The 27,859-nt window shown below is 41.5% G+C and overlaps 1 protein-coding gene across 10 annotated transcripts in view; it reads right to left on the reverse strand.

Moving 5' to 3' along the window:
* Positions 1–27,859, reverse strand: part of STARD13 (StAR related lipid transfer domain containing 13) — a 245,538-nt gene that overhangs the window by 50,695 nt on the left and 166,984 nt on the right. For all 10 annotated transcript variants that reach the window (XM_067016566.1, XM_059041576.2, XM_067016565.1 and 7 more), the window contains one exon: positions 4,652–4,715. In XM_067016566.1, the coding sequence (XP_066872667.1) occupies positions 4,652–4,684 (33 nt within the window). In that variant the 5' untranslated portion in view covers positions 4,685–4,715. The remainder of the gene's footprint in view (positions 1–4,651; positions 4,716–27,859) is intronic.

The following is a 27,859-nucleotide window of genomic DNA, read 5'->3' on the forward strand; positions in this document are numbered from 1 at the left end:
ATTTGTTCTAATTATATTTATTGGAATGCAATTTTGTATCTGTAGAGTCTAATAAAACATTTAAGCTTGTATTTTCTATAACCTTTTATCATCTCATATTTCTATTAATTCCTTTGTAGTGAATTTTACAAATGTTATCTTGGTCAGTGGCAGACTGGAAATTAAAAAAAGAAAAATCAGTCACCATAGACAGTTTAAGAGACTTTGTTCTACATTGAGCAAAGGTCAGAAAACTTTCTGTGAAGGGTCAGATAGTAAATATTTTAGATTTACAGGCCATCTAGTCTGTTACAACTACTCAACTCTGTCTTTGCAGCCAAAAGAATGGGTGTGGCTTTGTTCCAATACAACTTTCTTTACAAAAGCAGGAGCACTAGTTTGCTGACCCCGGATCTAGAGAAAGGGGAAATCCATATTCTGTGCTTCTCCAGAGAAAACAGCTGGAATCAGATGGGCTAGTTTACATAGAATCAGCTTTTAGCTTATTATATGGAAGACTTCTGGTAATTAGGAAAAACCAAACTACCTTGCAATATAATGAACTCATCACGTCTAGATGCTTACAAACAATGCCTGAGTGAATTGTGATAGATGCTCTAAAAGTATAGCCTGTACTGGATGGGAGACTGGAAAAGATGAGCGAAGATCTAACTCAAAGATCCTGTGGTTCTAGGACATTCACACTCAACAGTCTTCAACTCAAGACTGTATACTCTCCAGCCAAATGAATGATGGAACAAAATGTAACTTCTTTCATGTGACGCTGCTGGGGCCGGTGGGGTGGATTGGGAGGCAGAGGTCAGGCTCCCTGACAGCACCCGCAGCTCCTTTGAAATGCCCACGGCATCCAGGCCGGGAGGTGCTGGCTGCAACGTGGCAATTAGTCATTGTTTCTGTGTGGCTTTCCACCTTTGGTCACGATTTCAGAGAGCTTTGTTAAAACTATAACTTTAACCAGAAACTTCTTTCGAAGCTGCTCTTTCTTCCCTGGGAAATCTTAGGTAAGAGTCCTGTGTTCGTACGCATCCCTCTCTCTCCTCATTTAACAGAGATCCTTATGGGAGCTCAGTCTCTGACTTTAGCTTTGTACTCAAAGCTAAACACTATCACATAAACGCTAACCGTAATCAGGGGATTTCAATGTCGTCATAAAGCAAGTGTGAATTCTGTAGGTAATAATGAAGAAAAACACTTTTCTGAGAAAGAGCAGCTTTGCATGTGCCTTGGCGTTTTTAATTTAGATGAAACGCCAGTGTTTGGCTTTTTCTAAAAAATGAGAACATTCTTAGCTGAAATTATGTATGCTTCAGAGACAAATGCCAACCAGACACTGCAAAAGGAAGGATTTTGTATTTTTTAAACAAAATCTGACCATCTCTTTCCACTGGAAACAGGAGCCCATACAAGTCCACAGCTGTGAGAGGAGGCTAATCCATAGTTACACAGAAATGTGCACGTTTATCTTCCATTAAAGTTGACTGGAGCCGAGTGGCTGAGCCCTCCCGTCCAGAAGCAGGGACTTGCCACTTGCAGCGCTGCAGAGGGAGGAACCTGAGGCCCGAGGCGGGCGACTGCCGACGTCCCCAGGCTCTCAGAAATGCTGGGTTTTAGCGAGTCTTTCAGTGAGGCGCCTGGCCAAGATGAGGACACTCTTCTCCACCTGACTCTCACAGGGAAGGTCACCTCGATCTTTAGAAGACTGCTTCTCTCTTCTGCAAAGTGGTAAGGCACTATCTTTTCTGTTCTGCAAAGTGGTAAGGTGCGATTTCATTTCTCCTGGTGCTTTACAAGCGAGTGGCGTTTGACGTACAGGAAAAGTGCATATGCCTAACTAAGTATGAATGAGGCTTCACCATCTTTATGGACTTGTGGATTCTTTTTTCTTTTTTCTGCCTTGGGTCAACCCACCAAACTCTTCAGAATTAAAATTAAATGAGAACCAAGTTCAAAGCAGAGCAATGAAATTCATGACTCATTCGCTATGAGAGATCCAGCGATAAATTTCCATGAAGACATTAAGTAAATCATGGACTTGAGTACAAGACAGCAAGAAATATTCTTCTTCTAAAACAACAATAAAAATACATAATTGCATGTATTGCTGAGGAAACCCTTCCAGGTCTCGGGCCAAGGGTCAGAAGCTCATGCCAATACATTTCTGAATATCTCTGAAAGGCCAGGAGGGGCAGTTTGTGGCCAGAATCGCTGGGTTCAGATCCTGCCCCTGCTGTTCCTTCGTGGCTCTGGGCAAGTTACTCATCTTCCCTGCCCTTCCATCTCTGCATGTGTGGCGTGGGGTTAGTGATGAGGAGTCGTGCCTGGCACAGAGCGGGCGCTGTGGGAGCTTGTTAACCACACCGCAGAGCCCTAAGCAAGCCCACACGGCCCCCCGGAGGCCCAACGGTCCTGAAGGGAGAACGATGACTGCGGCCCCGGACGGCTAAGCCATTTGGGGATGACGTTCTGCGGCATTAAACACGTCTGGGCCTCTGCAGAGTAGAGATGAACGTTATATTTCTATTTCTTGGATTGATTAAAATGGGGACATACCCAGAGGAAATGCTACTGTCTTTTTTTTTTCTTTCAAACAAACTAATTCCAAAGTTGGTTGAAGCTCCCTGTGGTGCTTGGTTCTCAGGTTTCATTTTCTATTTTTGATCATTTGGCCTAGTCCTAGCCTGTATTTATTTTTGGTATTTTTTTGCAGTAAAATAAAGGACTAGCCTATGACTCGGGCAAGGGACAGATCATGGAAACACGTGCCACCACCAGGGTCTCCTGCATAGTTGCTTAGACCACAGTCCCAGATGCTGGTCATGACTGAGATTCACAGGTGGGTAGAGATCACCCACTGGATTTACTTATTTCAAAATTCAGGCCATGAGTCCCCGGCTTACAATGTGGAAAGCAATATTTTATTCAAGTGCATGCATCTGCGGGGCCTACAGCTAAGCAGGGGCTGTAAGGGTGTGTGCCACTATATCCAACATAAGGAATAAATTAAGAATGTCAGAATACTGAAGTGACCAATTTACAGAGGAGCTTTTGTGAAGGTAACAGAGACTAACAGATGTTATTCAAGCCTATTTCACGTGTGGGTTTTGAAATGCCGGCAATAAGGGAAGAATCCAATCACACCACTTGGTTTAAAACAAATCCTATTGTTAGTTTTTGGCATTTGCTTTTGTGATACGCAGCAGCTAAGGATCTGCGCCGGCAGTGTACAGACCAGCCACACAGGCGTGGCTATGCTCGGTTTAATAAGAACCATGTGTTACAACCAAATAGTGTGTATGCTTCTCAAGGGGTCTATTCAGCCAGCTAGCTGTTGGGATGTTTATTCCCACATTTGAAATTTTTCTTTGACCTGGGCAAATTGCTCATGTTTTAATATATGCTCTGGATATTGTTTTTCACCATTTTACCTCCTTAGCTTAAATCCTTGGCTCCTAGCTCAAACCCTAAATTGTTTTGAAGGTGAGGTCAACCAAAATTCATTTGCGCTTTTTTTGGGTGCTATTTTAGAGCAGAAATTCAGGTTAAAGTTATTTTTAAAGATTAGGTTACTCAGGAGTGACTTAAAATCCATGGGCTGTAATGACTTCTCTGTATAGACCAGAATAAAGAACACTTTCTTTTGACTCAAAGATGTTTTCTCTGCTTCTTCAAAATATACTAAGGCTTGACTTGTTACATACTGAAGATGTGAAATGAAAAAAGTAGTTAACGATTTCAATTCTGAGTTTCCTAAAAGGATCAATTCAGTGAGAAAGAGAGGTCTTTCAGCGCAGTGGTTAGGGGCCTCGGTTTTGGAGTTAGACACACCTGAAATTGAAACCCTGCTCCTCCACTGGTTGAAAGATCACGGGCAAGGGACTTAACCTGTTCAGGTTTTATTTTCCTTCTCTAGAAAACAGAGAATCCCTATCACAATGGATTAAATGCCATAACATAGCTCGTGGAAAACAGTAAGTGCTCAATAAAGTACAGCTTTGTTTCAGAACCAAAATCTCCAGTCTTATTCCTACAGAGGGAAGAGCACGTGCAAAGTTCTAGAAGAGGGAGGAAGCATAGTGGCTCGTAAAACTGAAGGACAGTCCCTGTGACCAGAGAAAAGTGCAAGGGGCGATAATGGAGAGATGGGGCAGGTTCTGAATCTTGCTGTTACACTCTCCCCCCACCCCTCAACCATGGTGAAACAAACCTGCCTGACAATGAATGCATCTTGACTGCACTTGAAAATAAAATGCCACAGGAAAGAATGAAGCAGAAGACACTTGGTCCCATAGATTCTTTTCTGCATTCTCTTAATCTACAAATCACTGTGGAGAATTTGGGTCTAATATGGAGTGGATATTTACAACTAAAACTTCTGAAAGGTTATCATAAACAATTAAGGCATTTTACATTTTTATGCAAACCCTCTGATAAAACTAAATGAAAATGAAACAGGGAAACAAACAGACGTCAGCCTAGATATATAACAGACTTACTTGTGATGTTTATGATATAATGGGATATTTGGAGAACAAACACAGATGGTTGGGCATTTCAGAATTTTGCTTCGGTTCGTGTTGTTTTTCATTTGTGAATGCAAGCTTCTCCTATTGGTATAGCCATGGTCTCAGTAAGGTGTAGTAAGGTTACCTACCTTTTTCCTTTGGAAGTTCACATCAAGTTTCATTGAGGCACACTTGTTCAAGGTGTTTAGTCGTCTAAAAAGAAAGAAAAATGTGATGATTGCTACCACTAGTGAACCTAAATCTTCTTTCCAGTTTGATAATTCTCATCGATTGCCAGTGAAGTTGAAAGTGCAGAAACAACGAATCATGTCTGAAGAAAGGACTGTACCCAGAGAAGGTACACAGTACAAGAGTTCCCGTTTGTTCTCCAGCCTCCAGACCTGAGAGGACCTTCCCTGAAGCCTACCAATCCCTGCCCCTTCCCTTTCCTGGCTTCTCTTTCCACTGTTCTTGGAAGCCGCGAGCACTTAGTTTTAGCCACACTTTCACCAGTCCCTCAATTCGTCTGCCACCTCGACCTTCCATCCAGTCTATCCTACTAATCCTCAAATTTGGATCAACTCAACCATCTGTCTTCTCTTCTGCTCTTGTGTAACAGTGCTGAATTACACATGCCGTGGACTGAACTGTGTCCTCCTCAAACTCGTACACTGAAGCCCTAAACCCCAATGCGATCGTATTTGGAGTAAGAAGTAATAAAGGTTAAATGAAGTCATAAGGTGGAGCCCTGTTCCAGCAAGATTAACGTCTGGAAAGGAAGAGACACCAGAGCGCTCCCTCCCTCTCTCTCAATCTGCCACGGGAGGACACGGCAAGAAGGTGGCTGTCTGCAAGCCAGGAGGAAAGTCCTTACCAGGAACCAAAACCTGTTGGCGCCTTGATCTGGGATTTTCCAGCCTCCAGAACTGTGAGAAAATAAACCTCTGTTGTTTAAGACACCCAGTCTGTGGTATTTTGTTATGGCAGCCCGTGCTGACTAATATATACATTTTGAAATTCTCCCTCAGCTGGGCTCCTCAAATTGCTACCCAGCATTTATTTCATTTTTTTGTCTCTGGTCAGCGTCCATTCTCAGATAATGAAAACTATCCGAATCCCTCAACAGATGACTTAGCCATGATTTTGCCAGTGAGAAAATACAGCTCAAGTCACTAATTCTTTTAACAATTCTTTCCTTCATCACATAAAAGAGATGCTCCTATTCCTTTTCAAAGCTAACACTTTATCATGTGTCTGATTTCAAAATCCACCACTTCGCCTGGGACTTTGACACCTCATTTATTCCCTCTCACCGCAGCAGACTCTTAGCTGTTTGTTTCTCTAAGCTCATCCCTGTCATGAACGAATTGACTAACCAGTTAGTTAGCAACCTAAATAACCATAATCAAGCAAACTACCAATTTCCCTTCAATCTTACCTTTCCATCAAGCAACTCTACTCACCATCCTGACATCCCCTTCCTTATATTATTCAGTTTGCTGAGAACATCCTTAATTTTCATTCACTCTTCAACCCACTGCAATCTAATTTCATGAAATTCTCTTTGCAAATGCCTTTATTATTTTGTTTTATTTGTTTTGGTTTTTTAAAAAAAATCATAGCATATGGTTTAAGGAGTCAAACATTACCCCTCATGTCCTTTTCCATTTACCAGTCTTTGGAGGCAACTTTTTAAAGTGTTTCTTTTGGTGTTTACTTCCAGCAACATGTATATGCTGTTACTTCTTGATTTTTCAGTTTAAGTCATTATCTATTGACTTTGTTCTATGAAAGATAAAGCTTTTTACTACGCATTCCCCCCTCATCCTCCTACATGCACATTTGCACCCTTTGCCTCTTATATAGTTGTCATAATTTTGTAATTTTTTTGATACATCAATATTTAGTGTTTATTTTCTTATAACCATGTAAATGCTATTCGCATGTATATCATGCTCTGATTACTTTTCCTTTCATTCTAAACTTTTCATTATCCCAGGAGTTAATAAGCATCTTATTTGTTTCCTCAGTTTTCTGTGTACTTATCCTTAAATTCAAACTCAGACACACTTCCCTAATTATCTAAATCTCTAAATGTGTTCAAATATATCAGTCTATCTAATTTCCTTGGAGATGTCTTTCTCAGAGCCTCTGACCTGTTCTAGTTGGGGTTGCTATATATATATATATATTTTTTTTTTTTTTTTTTTTTCTTTTTAAATCATGGGCTGATTAGATTTCTCAGAACTCAGATTCTTCTTGAGTGTGTTTTCCAATGTTCTGGAGCTGAGTTACAAAAGAGGCCTGGGGATCTCAATATTTGGAATATAGGTAGACTGTCAATGGAGCCCCCATTTTCAATAGAGTATTCCGTTTTCAGTGGTGTCTGATGTCCCTCAGCCCAGCCTCTCCAGAGAATAAACTTCCAGTCTTGTGCTGATGGTTAGGGAGAGAAGTCAGCAAGATTTAGCTTGCGGAGTGGATCAACAGCTCTACCAACTGTAAAATAGAATTTCAGGACTTCCCTCGTGATTCAATGGGTAAGACTTCGCGCTCCCAAAGCAGGAGGCCTGGGTTCGATCCCTGGTCAGGGAACTAGATCCCACATGCATGCCACAACTAAGAGTCCACATGTCGCAACTAAGAATCACACGCCACAACTAAGAAGTCTGCATGCTGCAACTAAGAGCCCTCATGCCACAACTAAGAGTTGGCACGCTGCAACAAAAGATCCTGCATTCCGCAACGAAGATCCTGTGAGCCACAACTAAGACCCAGTGCAGCCAAAAATAAATATTTTAAAAAATAAAATAGAATTTCAAACAACCATCTTCTTTTTAAAATAAATTTTTAAAAATTTATTTTATTTTTATTTTTGGCTGCGTTGGGTCTTTGTTGCTGCATGTGCACTTTCTCTAGTTGTGGTGAGTGGGGCCACTCTTCATCGTGGTGTGTGGGCTTCTCATTGTGGTGGCTTCTCCTGTTGCGGAGCACGGGCTCTAGGCATGCAGGCTTCAGTAGTTGCAGCACCTGGGCTCAGCAGTTGTGGCTCACGGGCTCTAGAGCGCAGGCTCAGTAGTTGTGGCGCATGGGCTTAGTTGCTCCACGGCATGTGGGATCTTCCTGGACCAGGGCTCAAACCCGTGTCCCCTGCACTGGCAGGTGGATTCTTAATCAGTGCGCCACCAGGGAAGTCCCAACCCTCTTCTTTTTGACTCACCTTCAATCTCACTTCACATTTTTGATTTTTAGGATTTCTGTAGTGAAAATTGAGTTATTTTATGACTTTGTCCACTGACCACTTAGATTTTGTTTCTTGGGCTTGTCAAATCCTCTACCGCATATTTTTGTTTTTCTGCTTTGAAAATTTGGTAACTGTGATTTCTCTCTCTCTGTATGGACATTTGCTTTCATAAAGGAATATCTCTCTGTAAATTAGTGGAAATTTAGAAGCAGCAAATTCAGTTGCAAAACCTCCCATCTTTGACCAATGACTTTTTTTTTGTATTCTGGTTAAACATAGATCTTAAGTTTTCAGTTCAAAGAGTTTTGGCAACTGTAACTACCCTCAAACAAGATAAAGAACATTTCTTGACGTCAGAAAGTCCTCCTGTGCTCCTTTACTGTCAGTTTTCCCTACCACCACATCCCCCCACCCCGCCACTCCCAAGGATATCCTCTTTCTGATTTCTATCATTTATAGGTTGGTTTTGCCAATTCTTGGTCATCATATAAATGGGATCATACAGTATGTATTTTGTGTGTTTCTGGCTTTTTTCACTCATCACAATGTTTTTGATATTAATTTGTGCTGTGTATAGCAATAGTTATTCCTTTTAATTACTGAGTAGTATTCTATGGTATGAAGATATGGTATGAAGTGTTCATGGGTTTACCCCATGGACACTGGGCTCTTTCCAGTTTTGACCAATGAGTTTTTAATCACCGAATTCCATAGCCTCTTTCCAGCAAAGACCTATTTGTAGCAATGGGCCTAATTGGCACTTACCTTCCTTGAAACTCTTCTGGTCTTCGGCATTCAAGGTGATGAATTCTCTCATCTCTCTAAACACTATCTCCTTCCTGTCACCAAGAAATACTTGCACCTTAGCTATTGATATTTTTTAGAATTCAGACTGCGGTTCTTGTTCTTTTTACTCTGCACAAGCATAATGAGATCTCTCATCTTAAAATAAACTAGACTCTGATGATGCCCATCCTCTTTCTCCAGCGTGGACATCTCACCTGAGCTCCAGAGCTACATTCCCAACTACTCACTAGTCTCATCCATCTGTGGGGTCCTCCTGGCCCTTCAAACACACCTATTAAAACTGAACTCACGGTATTCTCTTCAAAACCTGTTTTTCCTGTTTAAAGTCTTGTCTTGATTAAGAGCATCACCACTAAGCCACCCAAACCAGAAAATGGAGTCAACTTGAGACTCTTCTTCTTCAAGGTCTACATTCATTTGAGCATCAAGTCCTATCAATTATACCTCCATGATATCTTTGAAATCTTGCCTCTCCTTGGTCCTGCTCAGTCCCTTCTCATCTTTTTCTTAGAGTCAGGCAATAGCCTTTTAAATTGGTTTCACTAATGCTTCACATTGAAACCAGTTCTATTTCTCAACTTTTTATCATGTCACTTATTTACTTAAAAATATTTGATGACTATATTCATTTTCAGCCATCTCCAGTTTACCCACTCACTAGACATTCAATAGTGTCAAATGTGATAGGCAGTTATGGATTAGAAGCTGACCATCTAGTCTGAAGCTGTCTTCTGCAGGTTCTTGGCCTTTGCTCCTGTAACTGACAGCCTGGTTTTTTTGGCCAGTTCCACGTGTATTAACATCTCTACCTAAGAGCTAAGAGTGGTATGTTAAGTGCATTATATACAGTTGACCTTTGAACAACATAGGTTTGAATTGTGTGGGTCCACTTACACATACACCTTTTATTTTCAATAAATATATTGGAAAATATTTTGAGATTTGCAACATTTTGAAAAAACTTGCAGATGAACTCCTTAGCCTAGAAATATCGAAAAAATTGAGAAAAAGGTGTGTCATGAATGCATAAAATACATGTAGATGCTAGTCTATCCTTACATATGCACAAGGTGATATTTAATATAAAATCAGCAATGTATTAGTTTTCTTGCTGTTTTATAACTTTGCTTTCAAAAAATCACATTACCATACAATATGCCTCTTTCTCATAATTGGAGTAATTGCATATCAGTCTATCATCACAAGGAAGTGGTTTTTTAAAAAAGTAACAATGTTTCCAGTACTGGACTATGAATATAGATGCAGTACTTATGCCATAAAAATTTTATAATGATTCATTCATTAGTGTGTAGGCTAAGCTACCGTGAAGCAATCCTGTCAATTAAACTACGCTACCATAAAGCAATCATATTGCTGCTTCTTTGTTATCAACATGTGAATCGTTATACCTCTAAATAAATATGAATTTCTTTTTCACATTATCTTTTCATTTTTGATGTGTTAGTAACACGTATAACATCTGCAATGTTTTGTATCATATAAACTAATATTCATGTAGGTACCAACACATGTCTTGTAAGCAGACGACATGAACTTACAGTATCGAAAAATACAGCACTGTAAATGTACTTTCTCCTTCTTATGATTTTCTTAATAACATTTTCTTTTCTCTAACTTACTCTATTGTAAGAATACAATATATAACACATATACAAAATATGTGTTAATTAACTGTTTATGTTATTGATAAGGCTTCTGATCAACAGTAGGCTATTAGTTAAAATTTTAGGGAACCAAAAGTTAAATGTGAATTTTGACTTAGTGGGGGGTCAGCAACCGTAGCCCTTGCATTGTTCGAGTCAACTGTACATCGGACAAGGCATATCTATATCTATATCTATATCTATCTATCTATCTATCTCCTCACTTGGAAGGTCTGATGTATACCTAAATAAGTTGATGTTTCTCATTGGCAGCTCTGTAATAGGTTTGTTTAGGAAGGATTCTCTGTTATTTATAAAATTTACTTATCTAACAAACTTGTTATTCCATTATGGTTTGGAAACACAAACTATTTTATTCTACACAAAAGTTTTTTACCTACTGCATATACAAAAGTCATCAAATGGTTCATGCCCTACATACCACATACTTGAATATGCTTTATACTTTCTGACGCACATAGGAAGTTTATTTATTATTTTTCAAAGCTAGAGACTCTAACATTTAACTATCTAGATTGAGATCCTTTTATCTCCTCTAAACTCAGATATTTGCTAGTGTCTTAAGAATTGCTCCTCTACTTGGAGAAAATGTTTTCAAAACATGTATCTCATAAAAGACTCGTATGCAGAATACATAGAGAACTCTTAAATTCTGTAAGTCACAAAACCTGATTTAAAAAATGGGCAATATATTTGGACAGACACTTCTAAAAGAAGATATACAAATGGCAAATAAGTAAATGAAAAGATGCTCAACATCATTCGTCATTGGAGAAATACAAATTAAAATCATAATGAGACACCACTACACACACAGTAGAATGTCTAAATTTAAAATACTTACAATACTGTTTTACAAGAATATAGAACCACTGAAACTTCCAAAGGGGGTACGGCCTCTTTGGAAAACAGTTCGGCAACTTCTTATAAAATTAAACATATTTTTAGCATCTGACCCAACAACTGCACTCTTAGTTATTTATCCAAGATAAAATAAATCATACATCCATATAAAGACATGTATTTGAATGTTTGTAGCAGCTTTATTCACAAAATAGGCAAAAAGTGGCAATTATCCAAATGTCCATCAACAGGCAAATGGATAAAAAATTGTTGTATATCCATACAACGAAGTACTCGACAATACAAAGGCACTAACTCCCAATACCTACAGCAACATGGATGAACCTCAGAGGCACTATGCAGATTGAAAGAAGCCAAATACAAAGTGTGTACACTATATGATTGCATCTATAAAAGAATTTACAAAAGGTAAGAGTGTAGTGACAGAAAACAGTTCAGTGGTTGCCAGTGTGGCAATGGAAATGCTCCATACCATGACTGTGGTGATAGTTACATAACATAACCATATGTATTTGACAAAACTCATCCAATTGTATTCTTTAAGTTGGTGAATTTTTTGAACATAAGTTATACTTCAGAAAAGCTGAATAAAAATAATGCAAGTGGTGGCACTGGTGGCACAGTGGTTGAGAGTCCGCCTGCTGACGCAGGGGACACGGGTTCGTGCCCAGGTCCGGGAAGATCCCACATGCCGCTCAGCGGCTGGGCCCGTGAGCCATGGCCGCTGAGCCTGCGCGTCCGGAGCCTGTGCTCCGCAACGGGAGAGGCCATAGCAGTGTGAGGCCCATGTACCGCAAAACAAAACAAAACAAAACAAAAATAATAATAATAATAATAATGCAAGTGGGTAACACCAGTGGGAATGGTGGAGTAAAGATCTCTAAAATTCTGCTCTTCCATAAAAATAACAAAAATACTGCCAAAAACTGTCAAAATCAACTTTTAAGGAAAATCTGGAAATTAATAAAAGCTTGCAACAATCCAAGTAGTGCCTATGTAAGAAAAATTACTGAATCTATTTAAGAACAGTGAGCTCTGTGGCACTTGAATGTGCCCTTTTTTTCTCAGCTCTGCAGGAGCTTTGAAAAGCCAACAGGCGTCACAATCAGAGGAGTTGTGAAAACCAGCAGCCTAGATGCCACTGGAGAGGGCAGAATGGGTCTGACCTTCCCCAAAGGTCCATTTTTAAAGAATTATCATTATTTGAGCTGTCTGGCAATTCACTGAATGCCCCCATTCACAGGGCTTATCTTTATTTAACCTGACACTGAGCTCATCACTGAGAAAAGCTTTTTCCCAGGGTGTTTGTCAAAAACAATCAGTGGCAATTATTTAACACCATAGTTGCCTGAAGTGGTGATAACAGTTGAACCAAACAAGATGTGGACCAAAAGGAATGAAAGGAATAGCTGGGGAAATGAGATACCCATAGGGACTAAGAAAAGTTCTGACATATTCTTAGGAATCCAGAAGGCCAAGCCCATGTGCAGAACTGTGTGCATACCTAGGAATGACTTGAGAAGGTCTAGTTTCTCTCCTCTGGCTGACCTTGATGATCTGCACAAGCAGGAAATAAAGCCTGAGACAGAGTTACCAAATTCCTGCTGGAGCACTGAAACCATAGCCCAGTATGCACTAACTGTCGCTTGGCAAAGGCCAGCAGACATACTGGTGCAAGACATTTAAGGAAATCTCCATCCAATCATTTACAGACCACTAAGCTAACTGAGTACAGACTTCCACGGTCATACAAAGGATTCAGACTTTACATAATTAGTTGAAGAATGTCACTAAACAAACAGCAACAATAACAACAAACTTTGGGGAGGAGGGGATCTGATTTTGAGAGTTGCCTCATTTATAATGTTTACAATGTCCAGTTTTAAACAGAAAATTATAAGAGAACAAACTGATTCTAAAGTTTATATGGAGAGGCAAAAGACCCAGAATAGCCAACACAGTCTTGAAGCAGAAGAACAAAGTTGGAGAATTGACACTATTCAACTTCCAGACTTACCATAAAGCTATAGTAATCAAGACAGTTTGATATTGGTGAAAGAAGAGATGAACAGAATAAAGGAACAGACTAGAGAGCCCAGAAATAGACCCACACAAATACAGCCAACTGATCTTTGTTAAAGGAGTAAAGGCAATACAATGGAGACAGGTTTTCAACAATGTTGAAAGAGCTATATATCCACATGCAAAAAAAAGTCAGTCTAGACATAGATCTTATACTCTTCACAAAAATTAACTCAAAATGGATCACAGATCTAAATGTAAGCACAAAACTGTGACACCCCTAGAAGATAACATAGGAGAATATCTATATGACCGTAGGGTTAGTGATGACTTTCTAGATACAACATCAAAGTCACGACCTATGAAATAAATACTTGATAAACTGGACTTCATTAAAATTAAAAACTTCTACTCTGTGAAAGAAACTGTCAAGTATATGAGAAGCTATGCCATAGGCTTAGAGAAAATATTTGTAAAAATCATATCTGATAAAGGACTGCTATCTAAAACATACAAAGAACTCTTAAAACTCAAAATAATAAAATAATCCAATTTTAAAAAGAGACCAAAAATCTGAACAGACACCTCACCCAAAGAAGATACACTGATGGCAAATAAGCATATGAAAAGATGCTATATATCATATATCATTAGAAAATTGCAAATTAAAACAACCGTGAGATACCACTACACACCTTACTAGAACGACAAAATTCTAAAACACTGGTATTACCAAATTCTGGCTAGGATGAGGAACAACAGGAACTCTCATTCATTGCTGCTGGGAATGCAGAATGGTACAGCCCCCTTTGAAGACGGTTTGGCAGTTTTTTATAAAACTACACATACTCTTAGTATACGTTCCAGTAGTTTGCACTCCTAGGTACCTACGCAAAGAGTTGAAAACTTATTGCACACATAAACTTGCACGGGAATATTTTTTAAGCCCTAAAGACAAATATTTTATTTCTAAGAGACGTACATACTCAAAATATAAAACAGTGTGACAAAACTTTTGAAGCCAACATGTCCACAGTATCGGTGGGTGTGAGGTGACATTGCACAGGAATGTTTATAGCAGCTTTATTCATAATTGCCCAAACTGGCAATTGGAAGTGCCGACAGCTTGGAAGTGACGAAGCTGTTCTTCAGCAGGCGAGTGGATAAATAAACTGGTCCATCCAGACAATGGAATAGTATTCAGTGCTAAAGAAATGAACCATCAAGCCATAAAAAGACATAGAGGAACCTTAAATGCATAATACTAAACGGAAGAAGCCAATCTGAAAGGCTCCATACGATATGATTCCAACTGTATGACATTCTGGAAGAGGCAAAACCAGTAAGAAGATCAGTGGCTGCTATGTATTAGGAGTGAGGGAGGGGTGACAGGCGTGAGCCGACAGGGCAGAGAGGATCTTTAGGGCAGTGAAATATTCGCGTGATACTCTGATGGTGGATACGTGACATCATACATTTGTCAAAGCCCACGGAACGTACAAGACCAAGAGAGAAGCCTAACACAAACCACAGACTTTGGGTGATAATGATATGTCAATGAAGGTTCACCAGTTGTAATGTGCCCCTCTGGTGGGCATGTTAACGGTGGAAGAGGCTGTGCGTGTGTGGGCACAGATCGTATAGGAGAACTCTCCATGCTTTGTGGTTAATTCTCCTGTGAACCTAAAACTGCTCTAAAAATAAAGTCTATTTTTTAAAAATGTAGTCTTTGTTTTATTCATTTAAAAATCATTTTATGGGGCTTCCCTGGTGGCGCAGTGGTTGAGAGTCCGCCTGCCGATGCAGGAGACACGGGTTCGTGCCCTGGTCCAGGAAGATCCCACGTGCCGTGGAGCAGCTGGGCCCGTGAGCCACGGCCGCTGAGGCTTCACGTCCGGAGCCTGTGCTCCGCAACGGGAGAGGCCACAACAGTGAGAGGCCCGCGTACCGAAAAAAAAAAAAAAAAAAAAAAAAAAATCATTTTATTCCTTGGACTTTGACATTACTGATGTAAAGTGATCTACATTTCTTTTGTTCTGAGTCTACTTGCTTATTAGTTATCAATCCAATCTACAAAATTGTCATCATTAAAGACATCTTAGCAGGACTTCCCTGGTGGTCCAGTGGTAAAGAATCCTCCTTCCAATGTAGGGGACGCGGGTTCGATCCCTGGTCAGGGAACTTAGATCCCACATGCTGCGGGGCAACTAAGCCCACGCATCACAGCTACTAAGCTCGTGCACCTCAACTAGAGACCCTGCGTGCAGCAAACTACAGAGCCCACCAGCTCTGGAGCCCATGCACCACAACTAGAGAAGAGAAAACCCGCAAGCCACAACTAGAGAGAAGCCCGTGTGCTGCAAGGAAGAGCCCGCGTGCTGCAACTAAGACCCAATGCAGCCAAAAAAATAACGATAATAAATAATAAAATAAATAAATAAACAAATAAATGGGCTTATAAAAGAAAAGACATCTTAGAAATTCTGGATACAATTTCAAGTATCATACACATAACCATTCAACTCTTCCTTTCACAATGTATACATTTATCAAATCAACATGTTGTATACTTTAAACATCTTAAAATCTTACTTGTCAATTATACCTCAATAAAGCTGAAAAAAAAAGAAACAGCTGATTTTTTAAGATGGGATAAAAAGAAAAAGAGAGAAAACACTCTTTATGGTGGTCTGAAACTAGGCAGACATTCCTAGCATGGTATAGCATCAGTCTGTATTTATCTTGCATAAGGTAAAGTAAACAATGGCTAGAATCTCCAAGAATACAAAATGGATGAAACACACACCGGGGAGAGATGGAAATGCCTCTTTAAGGACTGGCTGCTTCAGGTAAAAGAACATGTCATATAACAGAAGTATTCACAGCACTTTATGAAAACCACTGTGAAGTTCTGCTGTCAGACTGGCTGCATTTAGGACAAATATTTAGCATCAGTATTTATTTCCCTCTAACTTAATGATAGCTTACATAAAGTAATATAAAACTCTTCAGATAATCTGAGTTGGTCTAACACTGGTGGCCTGGAAAGCTATTCCTGCATGAATAACAATTTTGATTATAAAACGTATTTTCTTTGCTGCATGAGCGGTGTGTCTTTCCACTGGATTAGAGCCTCTTTTGAGGCAGGAACCATAATTTATTCTTCTAATCCGCATAAGCCCTCGCAGGTAATTTTATACATGATTGTCTCTGTAGGTTTTTCTTTTTTAACTGAACATACTTTTTCTACATAGGTCCAATCAGTGATTGACTTTAAATAGTCAAAATAGACCTTGCATAGTCAGAGTCAAAGAATTATTCTCCTCCACTGAAAGTGACAGGCTGAGAGCTGCACCTTATTTGCATCTCTAACGGCCAGCACAGGCCCTGGCTCAGAGGGAACCCACTTGGTAAATGTTTGCTAAGGAAACATTAGAACTTGGCAGGCTCTAGGGACCACTTGGCCTGACCCTTTTATTTTCAAATGAGCAGGCTAAGGCTCTGAGAGAAACACTTGCTCAAGGGAACCATGCATCGTCTAGAGAGCGGGACTTCTCCCTGTCCAGAGATTTCTCTGCTCCTGCCTACTCAAGGAAAATCTAGGAGGGCCTGGGAAATGACAGTCTATGCCATGGACCTAGCACAGGCTAGTCAATAAATGGTAGCTTCCTTCCCCCGTCCACCTTTTCCATGGAAAGAGGAAACCCACGACACGTGATGAAGCTGTCCAGTTTGTGCTTTGGACAAACTGGATTTACGCGTTAAGGTAAGCAAAGCAGTTTGACCTTTTCAGAAGTCATGTCCACAATGTCCACTGCTCCCAGAACCTGTTAATTTTTACTGTTGTCTTCGGGAGCCTTTAGAAGGGTTAATACATTAGTAAAGGAGAAATAGTCAAAAGTCTCATTTTAAAAGTGAAACTTGAGGTTCTGGTGGGAAAGTCAACAAGAAGAGAAGCCGCGATATGTACATCCGACGCTGGGCACCACGTGCCAGGAATGGGTCGAGGGGCTGGGAATGCAGAGGTGAGCAAGATGTGGCCCCTGTCCTCGTGGATCTCCCAGTCCCGCGTGGGATGTAAATACAATGAATAAGAGAAGAAGCAGTTCACTTTCTGAACACATAAGGACAAAACCTCCCAGAAGAGGCGATGTTTCAGCAAGGCTATGCAGGGCTAAGAGCAATTTGCCGCCTAGGTTAAGAGAACGGCAGACAAAGCCAGCAGTCCTTAAATGGTGGGACGGGCAGGGGCCAGATCATGAAGGGCCCAGATGAAGAGGTTAGGAGCAATCTGTGGCCATGAGGGGTGGGGTGAGGGTCTTGAAGGCTATTAGGAGAGTGATGTAACTCCACCGCGCGTCAGAAACACACCTGGGGGCGGGACGGACACCGAGCTGAGGAAGGACGGGCAGAAGATGGTCACGATAGTTCAGGTGAGAGATGGCAAAGAGGAGCAGAAAGCAGGTGACAGCACATGAAGACCAGGCCCGTGATGTGATGTAGAAGCTTGGGGGCCAGGGAGAACTAGGGGATGACTCTGCATTTCAGGCTTTGGTCACTGCGCCTTTAAACATAGAAAACAGTGAAATAGGGAGGTACTGGGAGCTGGAATACGGAGACGATAACGAGCTTAAGTGGTGATGCGTTAAATCTGGGGACACCTTGCGACATCCAGACCTACTTGGGAATGATCGGCATGTAGATGACACACACAGAGGATACATAAAAATTAAACCAGTTATCCAGGGAGAATTCAGAATCCTGGAAACTCCCGTGCTCAAGGCCTGGGCGGAGGAGGACGAGCTGGGCCGGGGAAGGTGTAGTCAGAGACGGAAGCCACACAATGAGCATTACAGACAGGCGGGGGCAGTTAGTTAGTTGTATCAAATATTTAAGAAAGAGTAAGTGATAGGAAACCTAAGATATGCCTTTTGGGTTCAGCAGTCATCGCGGGCAGTGTCAGAGAAGCCTGAGCAGTGAATGACCCCCAAGAAGAAGTGCAGCTCAGCGGCCGAGAGATTTAGGGTATTCTGAAGAGAAAATGAATAATTTATCGCCGCACAATATTCTCTCACATGTAGAAGCAGTAAAATAATTCGTGAACTGACAGGTTATTTTCTGCCAGGTTCCAGTTCAATTTAACAAACAGTTACCGAATTCCTGGCCGGCACAGGGCCACAGAGCACCAGGCGCCCATGATGCGCCACCGCACGAGATCCGGTTCCTACGGTGACGGCGTCCCTCGCCTCCCCAGCTCACCACACCCAGAGGGAGGGAGGCCAGGGTCGGCGTGAAGTGAGCTGTGTCCAGACTGGCCCGAGCACGGAGGGGACGCCTGGGAGGGCAGAGCCCAGCGGCCAGCAGGAGAACGAGGGAAACGCAGGCAGTGCGCTTGCTGGGAGGGCTGGGGACTCGTGAGCAGGGAGCGTGCGGGGACCAGAGGGAGACGGGGAGGGTGGTCTGGGTCCTGTCTGAGCGAAGTCCCCCCTCGGCCACTGCGACAGAGCCTGGGGAGACACAGAGTGGCCCTCTGCACTTGACATATAAAGGACAGCAATGGAGCCCTTTCCTTCTTCGCGTCTTAGGTTTGTATTTTACACTGAAACTGCCAACTTTAGATTGGTCATGAGGTCTCCCATGCTGACTTAATGGTCAGTTTCCTGTGATATTTTTCTAATATTCCTGCCAAAGCCTCAAGAGGAATAACAAGCAGGGGTACGGGTTCATCTGACTCTGATTAAAGCTGCAGCCTGAACTTCTCACCCTCCGCTCAAGTGTCAGAGGCTAAAGGTCTCTAGCCCCGTCTCTTTAGAAGTGTTCCGGGTGTGGTCCTCCAAGATGGTCAGAGACAAGTCACCTGTCCCGGGGGTCAGAGGCGAGCACCTCCGGGAAAAGCTCCTCCTCTGCGGGGCCTGGGAAAGGTTCCCCGTCTGTCTGGGAGTTTACAAAACAGATTTCGCAGAGCAGGGTGGAGAGCTATGCCACGTGGACTTGTCTGGTATGTACTCACCCAACGTGGGGCCTTTCAAATATCACAGGCCATCCAGCAGGATGGCCTTACGGTGTCTGGGGTGGGGTGGGGGGGAGTGTAATTAGAAGTCCGCAAGTGGCTGTCACCATGCCACAGCTGAGCCAGTGAAGGCCACGCCTCCCCCTTGCTGAGCTTTCCACTCTGGCTGCTCTTCTACCAAGCGGTCCTGTGGCAGCAGAAGTGCTGGCCCCTCTTCCAGCCCATAACCCCACAAACTGTCCCTGGATGTCAGTGGAGGCGTGGGAGAGAAATGGTTAAGCATGGGCTGATCTCACTACGCAAAGAAAATGAAGCAGTATGTGATGTTGATTAAGCGGGTAAGGATGTATGTGTGGGACTGTGTTACTTGTATAACATATGTCTTCAGTTGCGATATTATTGATGTAGAACATTGTATAAGTTTAAGGTGTATAACATGATGATTTGATATTTGTATATACTGTGACATGATCACTACAATAAGTTTAGTTAACATCCATCTTCACACAATTACTAATTTTTTTTCTTGTGATGGGAACTTTTAAGATCTACTCTCTTAGCAACTTTCAAATATGCGACACAGTATTGTTAACTATAGTCACCACGCTATACGTTACATCTCCAGAAAATAATTTTAAATAAGCAATAGACTCTAATAATGAGGGTTTCGGGGAAGAGTGTAAGTGCCTCTGGCAAATCAGTAAAGGACATCAGCCACAGTGGTCCAAAGGTAAAGAGCTAAAAACAAAAGTCCAGGTGTTCTTGGGCTTCTTTCGTTTGGCGATTTCAGACACAGTTTAAATTCACATACTCCTGTTATCAGAGAAGTCAGATGGGGCGTCCTTAGCTTTTTAACTGTTCCCAACAATTGTATCTAATCCAGATAAAATTTCTCTAGTGAGAGTTAGTCCAAGTTGAAGCAAGGGTCATACCAGAGATTTCTGAGAAAAATGAAAGAAAGCAAAACAGCCCAGGGTGGAGGGGGAGAACTGCACGGTACGAAGCACTCGCTCTCTGGCGCTAAGGGGTGTCTCGCAGCTCCTGCCCCTGCCTGCCCCACAGACGTGGGGTCCCCCTCGACAAGCCTTGCTCTTCTTCTCCTTACTGCCCCACTCTCGGGACCTCATACCTTCACATGCAGATGACTTTACATCTCTGTCTCCAGCTGAGGCCCCTGTCCAGCTCCACACCCACACACCCAACTGCCTCTGGACACTTCCACTGGCACTGGCCCCTCAGGCGCCTCAGCTCATCACTCCTTCCCCCCTCAGACCCTGGCCAGACTCCCCTCACCTCCCTCCTTGGCTGTTTCCTGACTCAAGGAAGGGCGTCACTACCACCCAGATGCTCAAACCAGGAGGAGTCTGGTCCCACTGAATTCTGAACAACAACAACAATAATAATAGCACCGGTTATTCATAGGTTCTTGTGAGAATTAAGTGAGATCAATGTCAAGAGCTTAGTATACCAGTCAACATATAGTAAACACTCACAAAATGGTAGCCATGGTCATCTATTATTTATGTGGCAAAGCAAGGCATTTTTAAAAACATTGCTAATATATATATATATATATATTTTTTTTTTTGCGGTACGCGGGCCTCTCACTGTTGTGGCCTCTCCCGTTGTGGAGCACAGGCTCCAGACATGCAGGCTCAGCGGCCACGGCTCACGGGCCCAGCCGCCCCGCGGCATGTGGGATCTTCCCGGACCGGGGCACGAACCCGTGTCCCCTGCATCGGCAGGCGGACTCTCAACCACTGTGCCATCAGGGGAGCCCAGAAACATTGCTAATATATTTAAGAATGCAATACAAATATCTAAAAATATATATAGAGAGAAGTGAATAATATTAATAATATAAACTCCTTCTTTTGCCCTCCTGTCCTATTTTGTAGTTTCCTGTGTATTCTTCCTGAAGTCATTTTGAGTAGCTTGTTGGAAAAGGTTACATAAGAGGCCATTTAAAAATATAAAGATCAGGAAAACCCCATGATCAGTAGTATCAGGGGCTCACTGGAGTTGGGCCCTGGGTACCAGCTGTGCAGGGAGCTGTTGACCAAGACGTGGATGGCCTGGTGGGATCTGCCAGCTGGCAGCCCTGATGAAATGTGGATGCTCTCGCAACAGGAGGTGTGAAGAGAGAGGATCTTCAAGATGGCAGAGGAATAAGACATGGAGATCACTTTCCTCCCCACAAATACAGCAAAAATACATCTACATGTGGAACAACTCCTACAGAACACCCACTGAACACTGTCAGAAGACCTCAGACTTCCCAAAAGCCGTGTGGCTGACAGGGTCTTGGTGCTCTGGCCGACTGTCAGGCCTGAGCCTCTGAGGTGGGAGAGCCGAGTTCAGGACATTGGTCTATCAGAGATGCCCCCAACCCCACGTAATATCAATCAGCAAGAGCTCTCCCAGAGATCTCCATCTCAACACTAAGACCCAGCTCCACTCAACGACAGCAAGCTACAATGCTGGACACCCTATGCCAAACAACTAGCAAGACAGAAACACAACCCCACCTATTAGCAGACAGGCTGCCTAAAATCATAATAAGTTTACAGATACCCCAAAACACACCACCAGACATGGTTCCTGCCCACCAGAAAGACAAGATCCAAATTCATCTACCAGAACACAGGCACCAGTCCCCTCCACCAGGAAGCCTACACAACCCACTGAAGCAACCTTACCTACTGGGGGCAGACACCAAAAACAACAGGAACTACGAAGCTGCAGCCAGCAGAAAGGAGACCCCAAACACAGTAAGTTAAGCAAAATGAGAAGACAGAGAAACACACAGCAGATGAAGGAGCAAGGCAAAAACCCACCAGACCTAACAAATGAAGACGAAATAGGCAGTCTACCTGAAAAAGAATTCAGAGTAATGATAGTAAAGATGATCCAAAATCTTGGAAATAGAATGGAGAAAATACAAGAAACATTTAACAAGGACCTAGAAGAACTAAAGAGCAAACAAACAATGATGAACAACACAATAAATGAAATTAAATATTCTCTAGAAGGAATCAATAGCAGAATAACTGAGGCAGAAGAACGGATAAGTGACCTGGAAGATAAAATAGTGGAAATAACTACCACAGAGCAGAATAAAGAAAAAGAATGAAAAGAATTGAGGACAGTCTCAGAGACCTCTGGGACAACATTAAATGCACCAACATTCGAGTTAAAGGGGTCCCAGAAGAAGAAGAGAAAAAGAAAGGGACTGAGAAAATATTTGAAGAGATTATAGTTGAAAACTTTCCTAATATGGGAAAAGAAATAATCAAGTCTAGGAAGCACAGGGAGTCCCATACAGGATAAATCCAAGGAGGAATCACGCCAAGACATATTAATCAAACTCTCAAAAATTAAATACAAAGAAAAAATATTAAAAGCAGCAAGGGAAAAGCAACAAATAACATACAAAGGAATCCCCATAAGGTTAACAGCTGATTTCTTAGCAGAAACTCTGCAGGCCAGAAGGGAGTGGCAGGACACATTTAAAGCGATGAAAGGGAAAAACCTACAACAAAGATTACTCTACCCAGCAAGGATCTCATTCAGATTCGACAGAGAAATTAAAACCTTTACAGACAACCAAAAGCTAAGAGAATTCAGCACCACTAAACCAGCTTTACTACAAATGCTAAAAGAACTTCTCTAGGCAGGAAACACAAGAGAAGGAAAAGACCTACAAAAACAAACCCAAAACAATTAAGAAAATGGTAATAGGAACATACATATCAATAATTACCTTAATCAGAAAGAGAAATTAAGGAAACACTCCCATTTACCACTGCAACAAAGAGAATAAAATACCTAGGAATAATCCTACCTAAGGAGACAAAACACCTGTATGAAGAAAACTATAAGACACCGAGGAAAGTAATTTAAGATGATACAAACAGATGGAGAGATATACCATGTGCGTGGATTGGAAGAATCAACATTGTGAAAATGACTATACTACCCAAAGCGATCTACAGATTCACTGCAATCCCTATCAAACTACCAATGGCATTTTTCACAAAACTAGAACAAAAAGTTTCACAATTTGTATGGAAACACGAAAGACCCCAAATAGCTAAAGCAATCTTGAGAAAGAAAAACGGAGCTGGAGGAATCAGGCTTCCTAACTTCAGACTATACTACAAAGCTGCAGTAATCAAGACAGTATAGTACTGGCACAAAAACAGAAATATAGATCAATGGAACAGGATAGAAAGCCCAGAGATAGACCCACGTACATATGGTCACCTTATCTTTGATAAAGGAGGTAAGAATATACAATGGAGAAAAGACAGTCTCTTCAATAAGTGGTGCTGGGAAAACTGGACAGCTACATGTAAAAGAATGAAATTAGAACACTCCCTCCCACCATATACAAAAATAAACTCAAAATGGATTAAAGACCTAAATGTAAGGGCAGACACTATAAAACTCTTAAAGGCAAACATAGGCAGAACACTCTATGACATAAATCACAGCAAGATCGTTTTTGACCCACCTCCTAGAGAAATGGAAATAAAACCAAAAATAAACAAATGGGACCTAGTGAAACTTAAAAGTTTTGCACAGCAAAAGAAACCAGAAACAAGACAAATAGACAACCCTCAGAATGGGAGAAGATATTTGCAAATGAAGCAAGTGACAGAGGATTAATCTCCGAAATATACAAGCAGATCTTGCAGCTCAATATCAAAAAAACAAACAACCCAATCCAAAAATGGGCAGAAGACCTAAACAGACATTTCTCCATAGAAGATATACAGATTGCCAACAAATACATGAAAGGATGCTCAACATCACTAATCATTAGAGAAATGCAAAAGAAAACTACAATCAGGTATCACATCACACCGGTCAGAATGGCCATCATTAAAAAATCCACAAAGAATAAATGCTGGAGAGGGTGTGGAGAAAAGGGAACCCTCCTACACTGTTGGTAGGAATGTAAATTGATACAGCTACTATGGAGAACAGTAGGAGGTTCCTTAAAAAACTAAAAATAGAACTACCATATGACCCAGCAATCCCACTACTGGACATATACCCTGAGAAAACCGTAACTCAGAGTCATGTACCACAATGTTCACTGCAGCAATGTTTACAATAGCCAGGACATGGAAGTGACCTAAGTGTCCAACAACAGATGAATGGATAAAGAAGATGTGGCACATATATACAATGGAATATTACTCAGCCATAAAAAGAAACGAAATTGAGTTATTTGTAGTGAGATGGATGGACCTAGAGTATGTCATACAGAGTGAAGTAAGTCAGAAAGAGAAAAACAAATACCGTATGCTAACACATATATTTGGAATCTAAAAAAAAAAAATATGCTTTGAAGAACTTAGGCCACGCCAGGAATAAAGATGCAGACGTAGAGAGTGGACTTAAGGACACGGGGAGGGGGAAGGGTAAGCTGGGATGAAGAGAGAGAGTGGCAGGGACATATATACACTACCAAATGTAAAATAGATAGCTCATGGGAAGCAGCCGCATAGCACTGGGAGATCAGCTCAGTGCTTTGTGACCACCTAGAGGGGTGGGATAGGTAGGGTGGGAAGGAGACGCAAGAGGGAGGGGATATGGTGATATAAGTATATGTATAGCTGATTCACTTTGTTATAATTAAGATGTTAAAAAAATATATAGAAAGATCAATGTTTTTCATGTGGAAATCCCCTATCTTTGACCCTGCCATGTCTGCACCTGTCTGTACTCCATGGCTGCTCCCATCCTATACAGGCTACCTTGGGGTGAGGTTTGTGGTGGCAGGTGGCAGGTGGGGGTGGGGATGAAGATGCCTTTCCTGCACATTAAATTAGTTATAAAGACGAGAGTGAAAGTTGAAAATAACCACATCAAAATTTCATGTGTTCTTGTCTGGGTAATTCCTACTGGCATTTTAGGGTCATTTTCCCAGGAAGCTGTCTCTGAAGCCCTTTCCCCCTTAGGTATCCTGTACTTACAGTGATTACATCATTTGTCCAAGTAAATCATTACTCATTTCTCAACCTAGGCACCGTGGGCGTCTGGGGACAGATAATTCCTTGTAGGGGGGTGTTACCTTGTGCATTGTGGGCGGTTAGCAGCATCTCTGGCCCCACCCATTAGATGCCAGTAGCATCACCCGAGGTGTGACAAGAAAAACATTCCCAGACCTCGAGACAGGGCAAACTGCTGCCCCATCTCTGGTTGAGAATCACAAGCATTAGCCTGAGATCTCAGGGTGAGGATTCTGTCTCATTTGCCTCCATAGTAAAGTAAGGCCCACAGGAGACAGCCTTGATGAAATGAATTGAAGGAACAGTTGACAAAGTACCGCTAGTCTCCAACAGTAAATCGGTTCTAAACTCTTCACAAAAGAACAAAGTGTGCTTTAAACTCTTACTTTAATATGATTAGTTTGTTACAGTTGAGGTCCATGAAGGCACAAATGCAATGAGAATTTCTAACCTTGGGACTTACAAGTTAAATTCAGAAAATCACAAGGCAACATAAACATCTTGGGAAGAATTACCTTTAAAGGAGGACATGAAAAACACTCCAAATTGTGTTTCACAAAAAGACCTAAGCTCTCTTTGGAAGCTCCAGAAGCAGCCTGTGTGGCTTTGAATCCTAGCAGTGCTATTTACTAACTGTAAATCGACAAGTTATTTCATACCTCTGTGCCTCTGTTTCCTCATCTGTAAAATGGGAATGATGTTAGAGCCTATCTTATAGGGTTGTTATGAGAATTAAATGAGTAAATATTTGTACGATACTTAGAGCCACGCTTGGTGAGCACTTTGTGTTCTAAAGAAATGAAATCACCCCTTATTGGGATTTCTCTTTAATTTATAGATTCAGAATTTCAAAATGACCATGATTATCATGTAACCACCTATATCCTTCTCCCAATGATTTGTCTATGGTTTCAGTCTAGGTAATTGTCACAAATTATTATATGACAGAACACAATATGTAACATTGTACATTTTCTGTGATATTCTTAAAGAGAAAATTTAAAGTATATTATCCATTTTCATAGACTACCATTATTTATAATTATTAATATTACTTAAATAACTCAAATCAAATATGTGCCTTTGTGTGTAGAGGTAAACTGTAAAAATCACTTTTGTCAGCACTCTCTCTTACCCTCTCCCTCATCCCACATTACAATCCATTGTCATTAGTTGTCCTTTTAAATACAAAGGGCAGTGACAGATGCACTATGATCCTAATCAATTCCATATCTCCATAAAACAGGACGGAACAAGGTGAATGCCCTTGTTTTATACATGTTGTGATTACTTAGTATTTATTAACAACATAAGTTAGGCAGATCTAACATTAAATTAGAAATTCAGAGGTCATCTTGGGCATCAAGGCCCTATGTTAGCGGTGTGAGAAAATGTCCCAAACCAAAATGCTAATAGAACGTGCCACTTCTTAAAAATCTCATTCAGGAGCTTTGATTTGCTGCAATTCGCCTTAAAGGTGACAAACTTTGCAAGGTATTGTGATACCTTGGCTATGCCTGCATTTTGAGATGGTTAGTTTCAGTTAGCTCATCCAGGTACTTAGACTTGCAATTAGCTTTTCATTACTCACAGGGGAAATTATTTTTCAATTACAAATTCAATCAAAACACATCAAAACAGAATTATAATTGTGGTTGCTAAGATAACAGAGACTGTACTGTTCTGACTTGCAGTAACAGATATTTACAGACGGCTACTGTGTACTGGTGCTGTCAGAGTTGCAGAAGCAATGGTGAGGCATGGTCACCATTCTGGAGGTTCACACCTTCCCTAAAGACAGCAAACCTGTCTGGTTTCCGAGACCTGAACATGAGAGCCACACATCCACATATGCCCAGCCAGGCATCGGTCCTCCCAGCCACGGACATCCTTCGTACAATCTATTTTTTCAAGCCAATGAAAAGTTAACACTGCTCAACAACTCTCCAAGTGTAAACCGGGCGGGACCCAGGATATTAATTGTCTGTCCCCACAGGAGAGAAACTTCCAGACAAAAAAAGGTGAGTAAAATTCTTGTGGGTAACATTTACAGGAGACCTTCAGCTCTCTTGTTTTCATTTGCCTACCTGGCAGAAGCTAAGTGCCCTCTGGCTATGATTCCCTTAGGATTCTGCATTAGCTCAGCATTTCAAATATGCATGAGAAATGTAGAGCCCACAAAGCTTTAAAAATAAAACATGAGACCAGCTCTATCACTGTGTCTGCAGTGCACGAGGAAGAAAATGAATAAAATCACAACCCTTTATTGCTCTCCAGGCATTAATCATAATATACCATGTGAGTGGGTGAATGTCTAATTAACTGCTCATCAATCTCAAAGTTTTAAAAGTGCTGTCACTGCCCTCGGGCTGGAAGTCTTCCTTCAGCCTGCTTTCAGGAAATCTGTGTCTTGAAGGAACTCATAAGGAAGGCAAAGAAATTCCACGAGTGTTCCCTTCAGCCAAGCTACCTCCATCTCTGCCTACCTACTCTGCCTGTTTCTTTTGATCATCCCGCTGTGACTACTCATTTGGCCTCTGTTCTACCCACTGCTCCTGCGCCCTGAGAATCTCAGCTCACATACCTCCAGCCAAATGCTTTTCTTATTTCATAATATTTTTGGAGACGTAGCCGTCCTAAGAATTATTCCAATGATAACAACCTCCTGCCACTCTAACCAATTTTACACAAGCTGGGCCCTT

The sequence above is a fragment of the Kogia breviceps genome, chromosome 16 (genome assembly GCF_026419965.1).
Source record: "Kogia breviceps isolate mKogBre1 chromosome 16, mKogBre1 haplotype 1, whole genome shotgun sequence".
NCBI classification, from domain to species: domain Eukaryota; kingdom Metazoa; phylum Chordata; class Mammalia; order Artiodactyla; family Physeteridae; genus Kogia; species Kogia breviceps.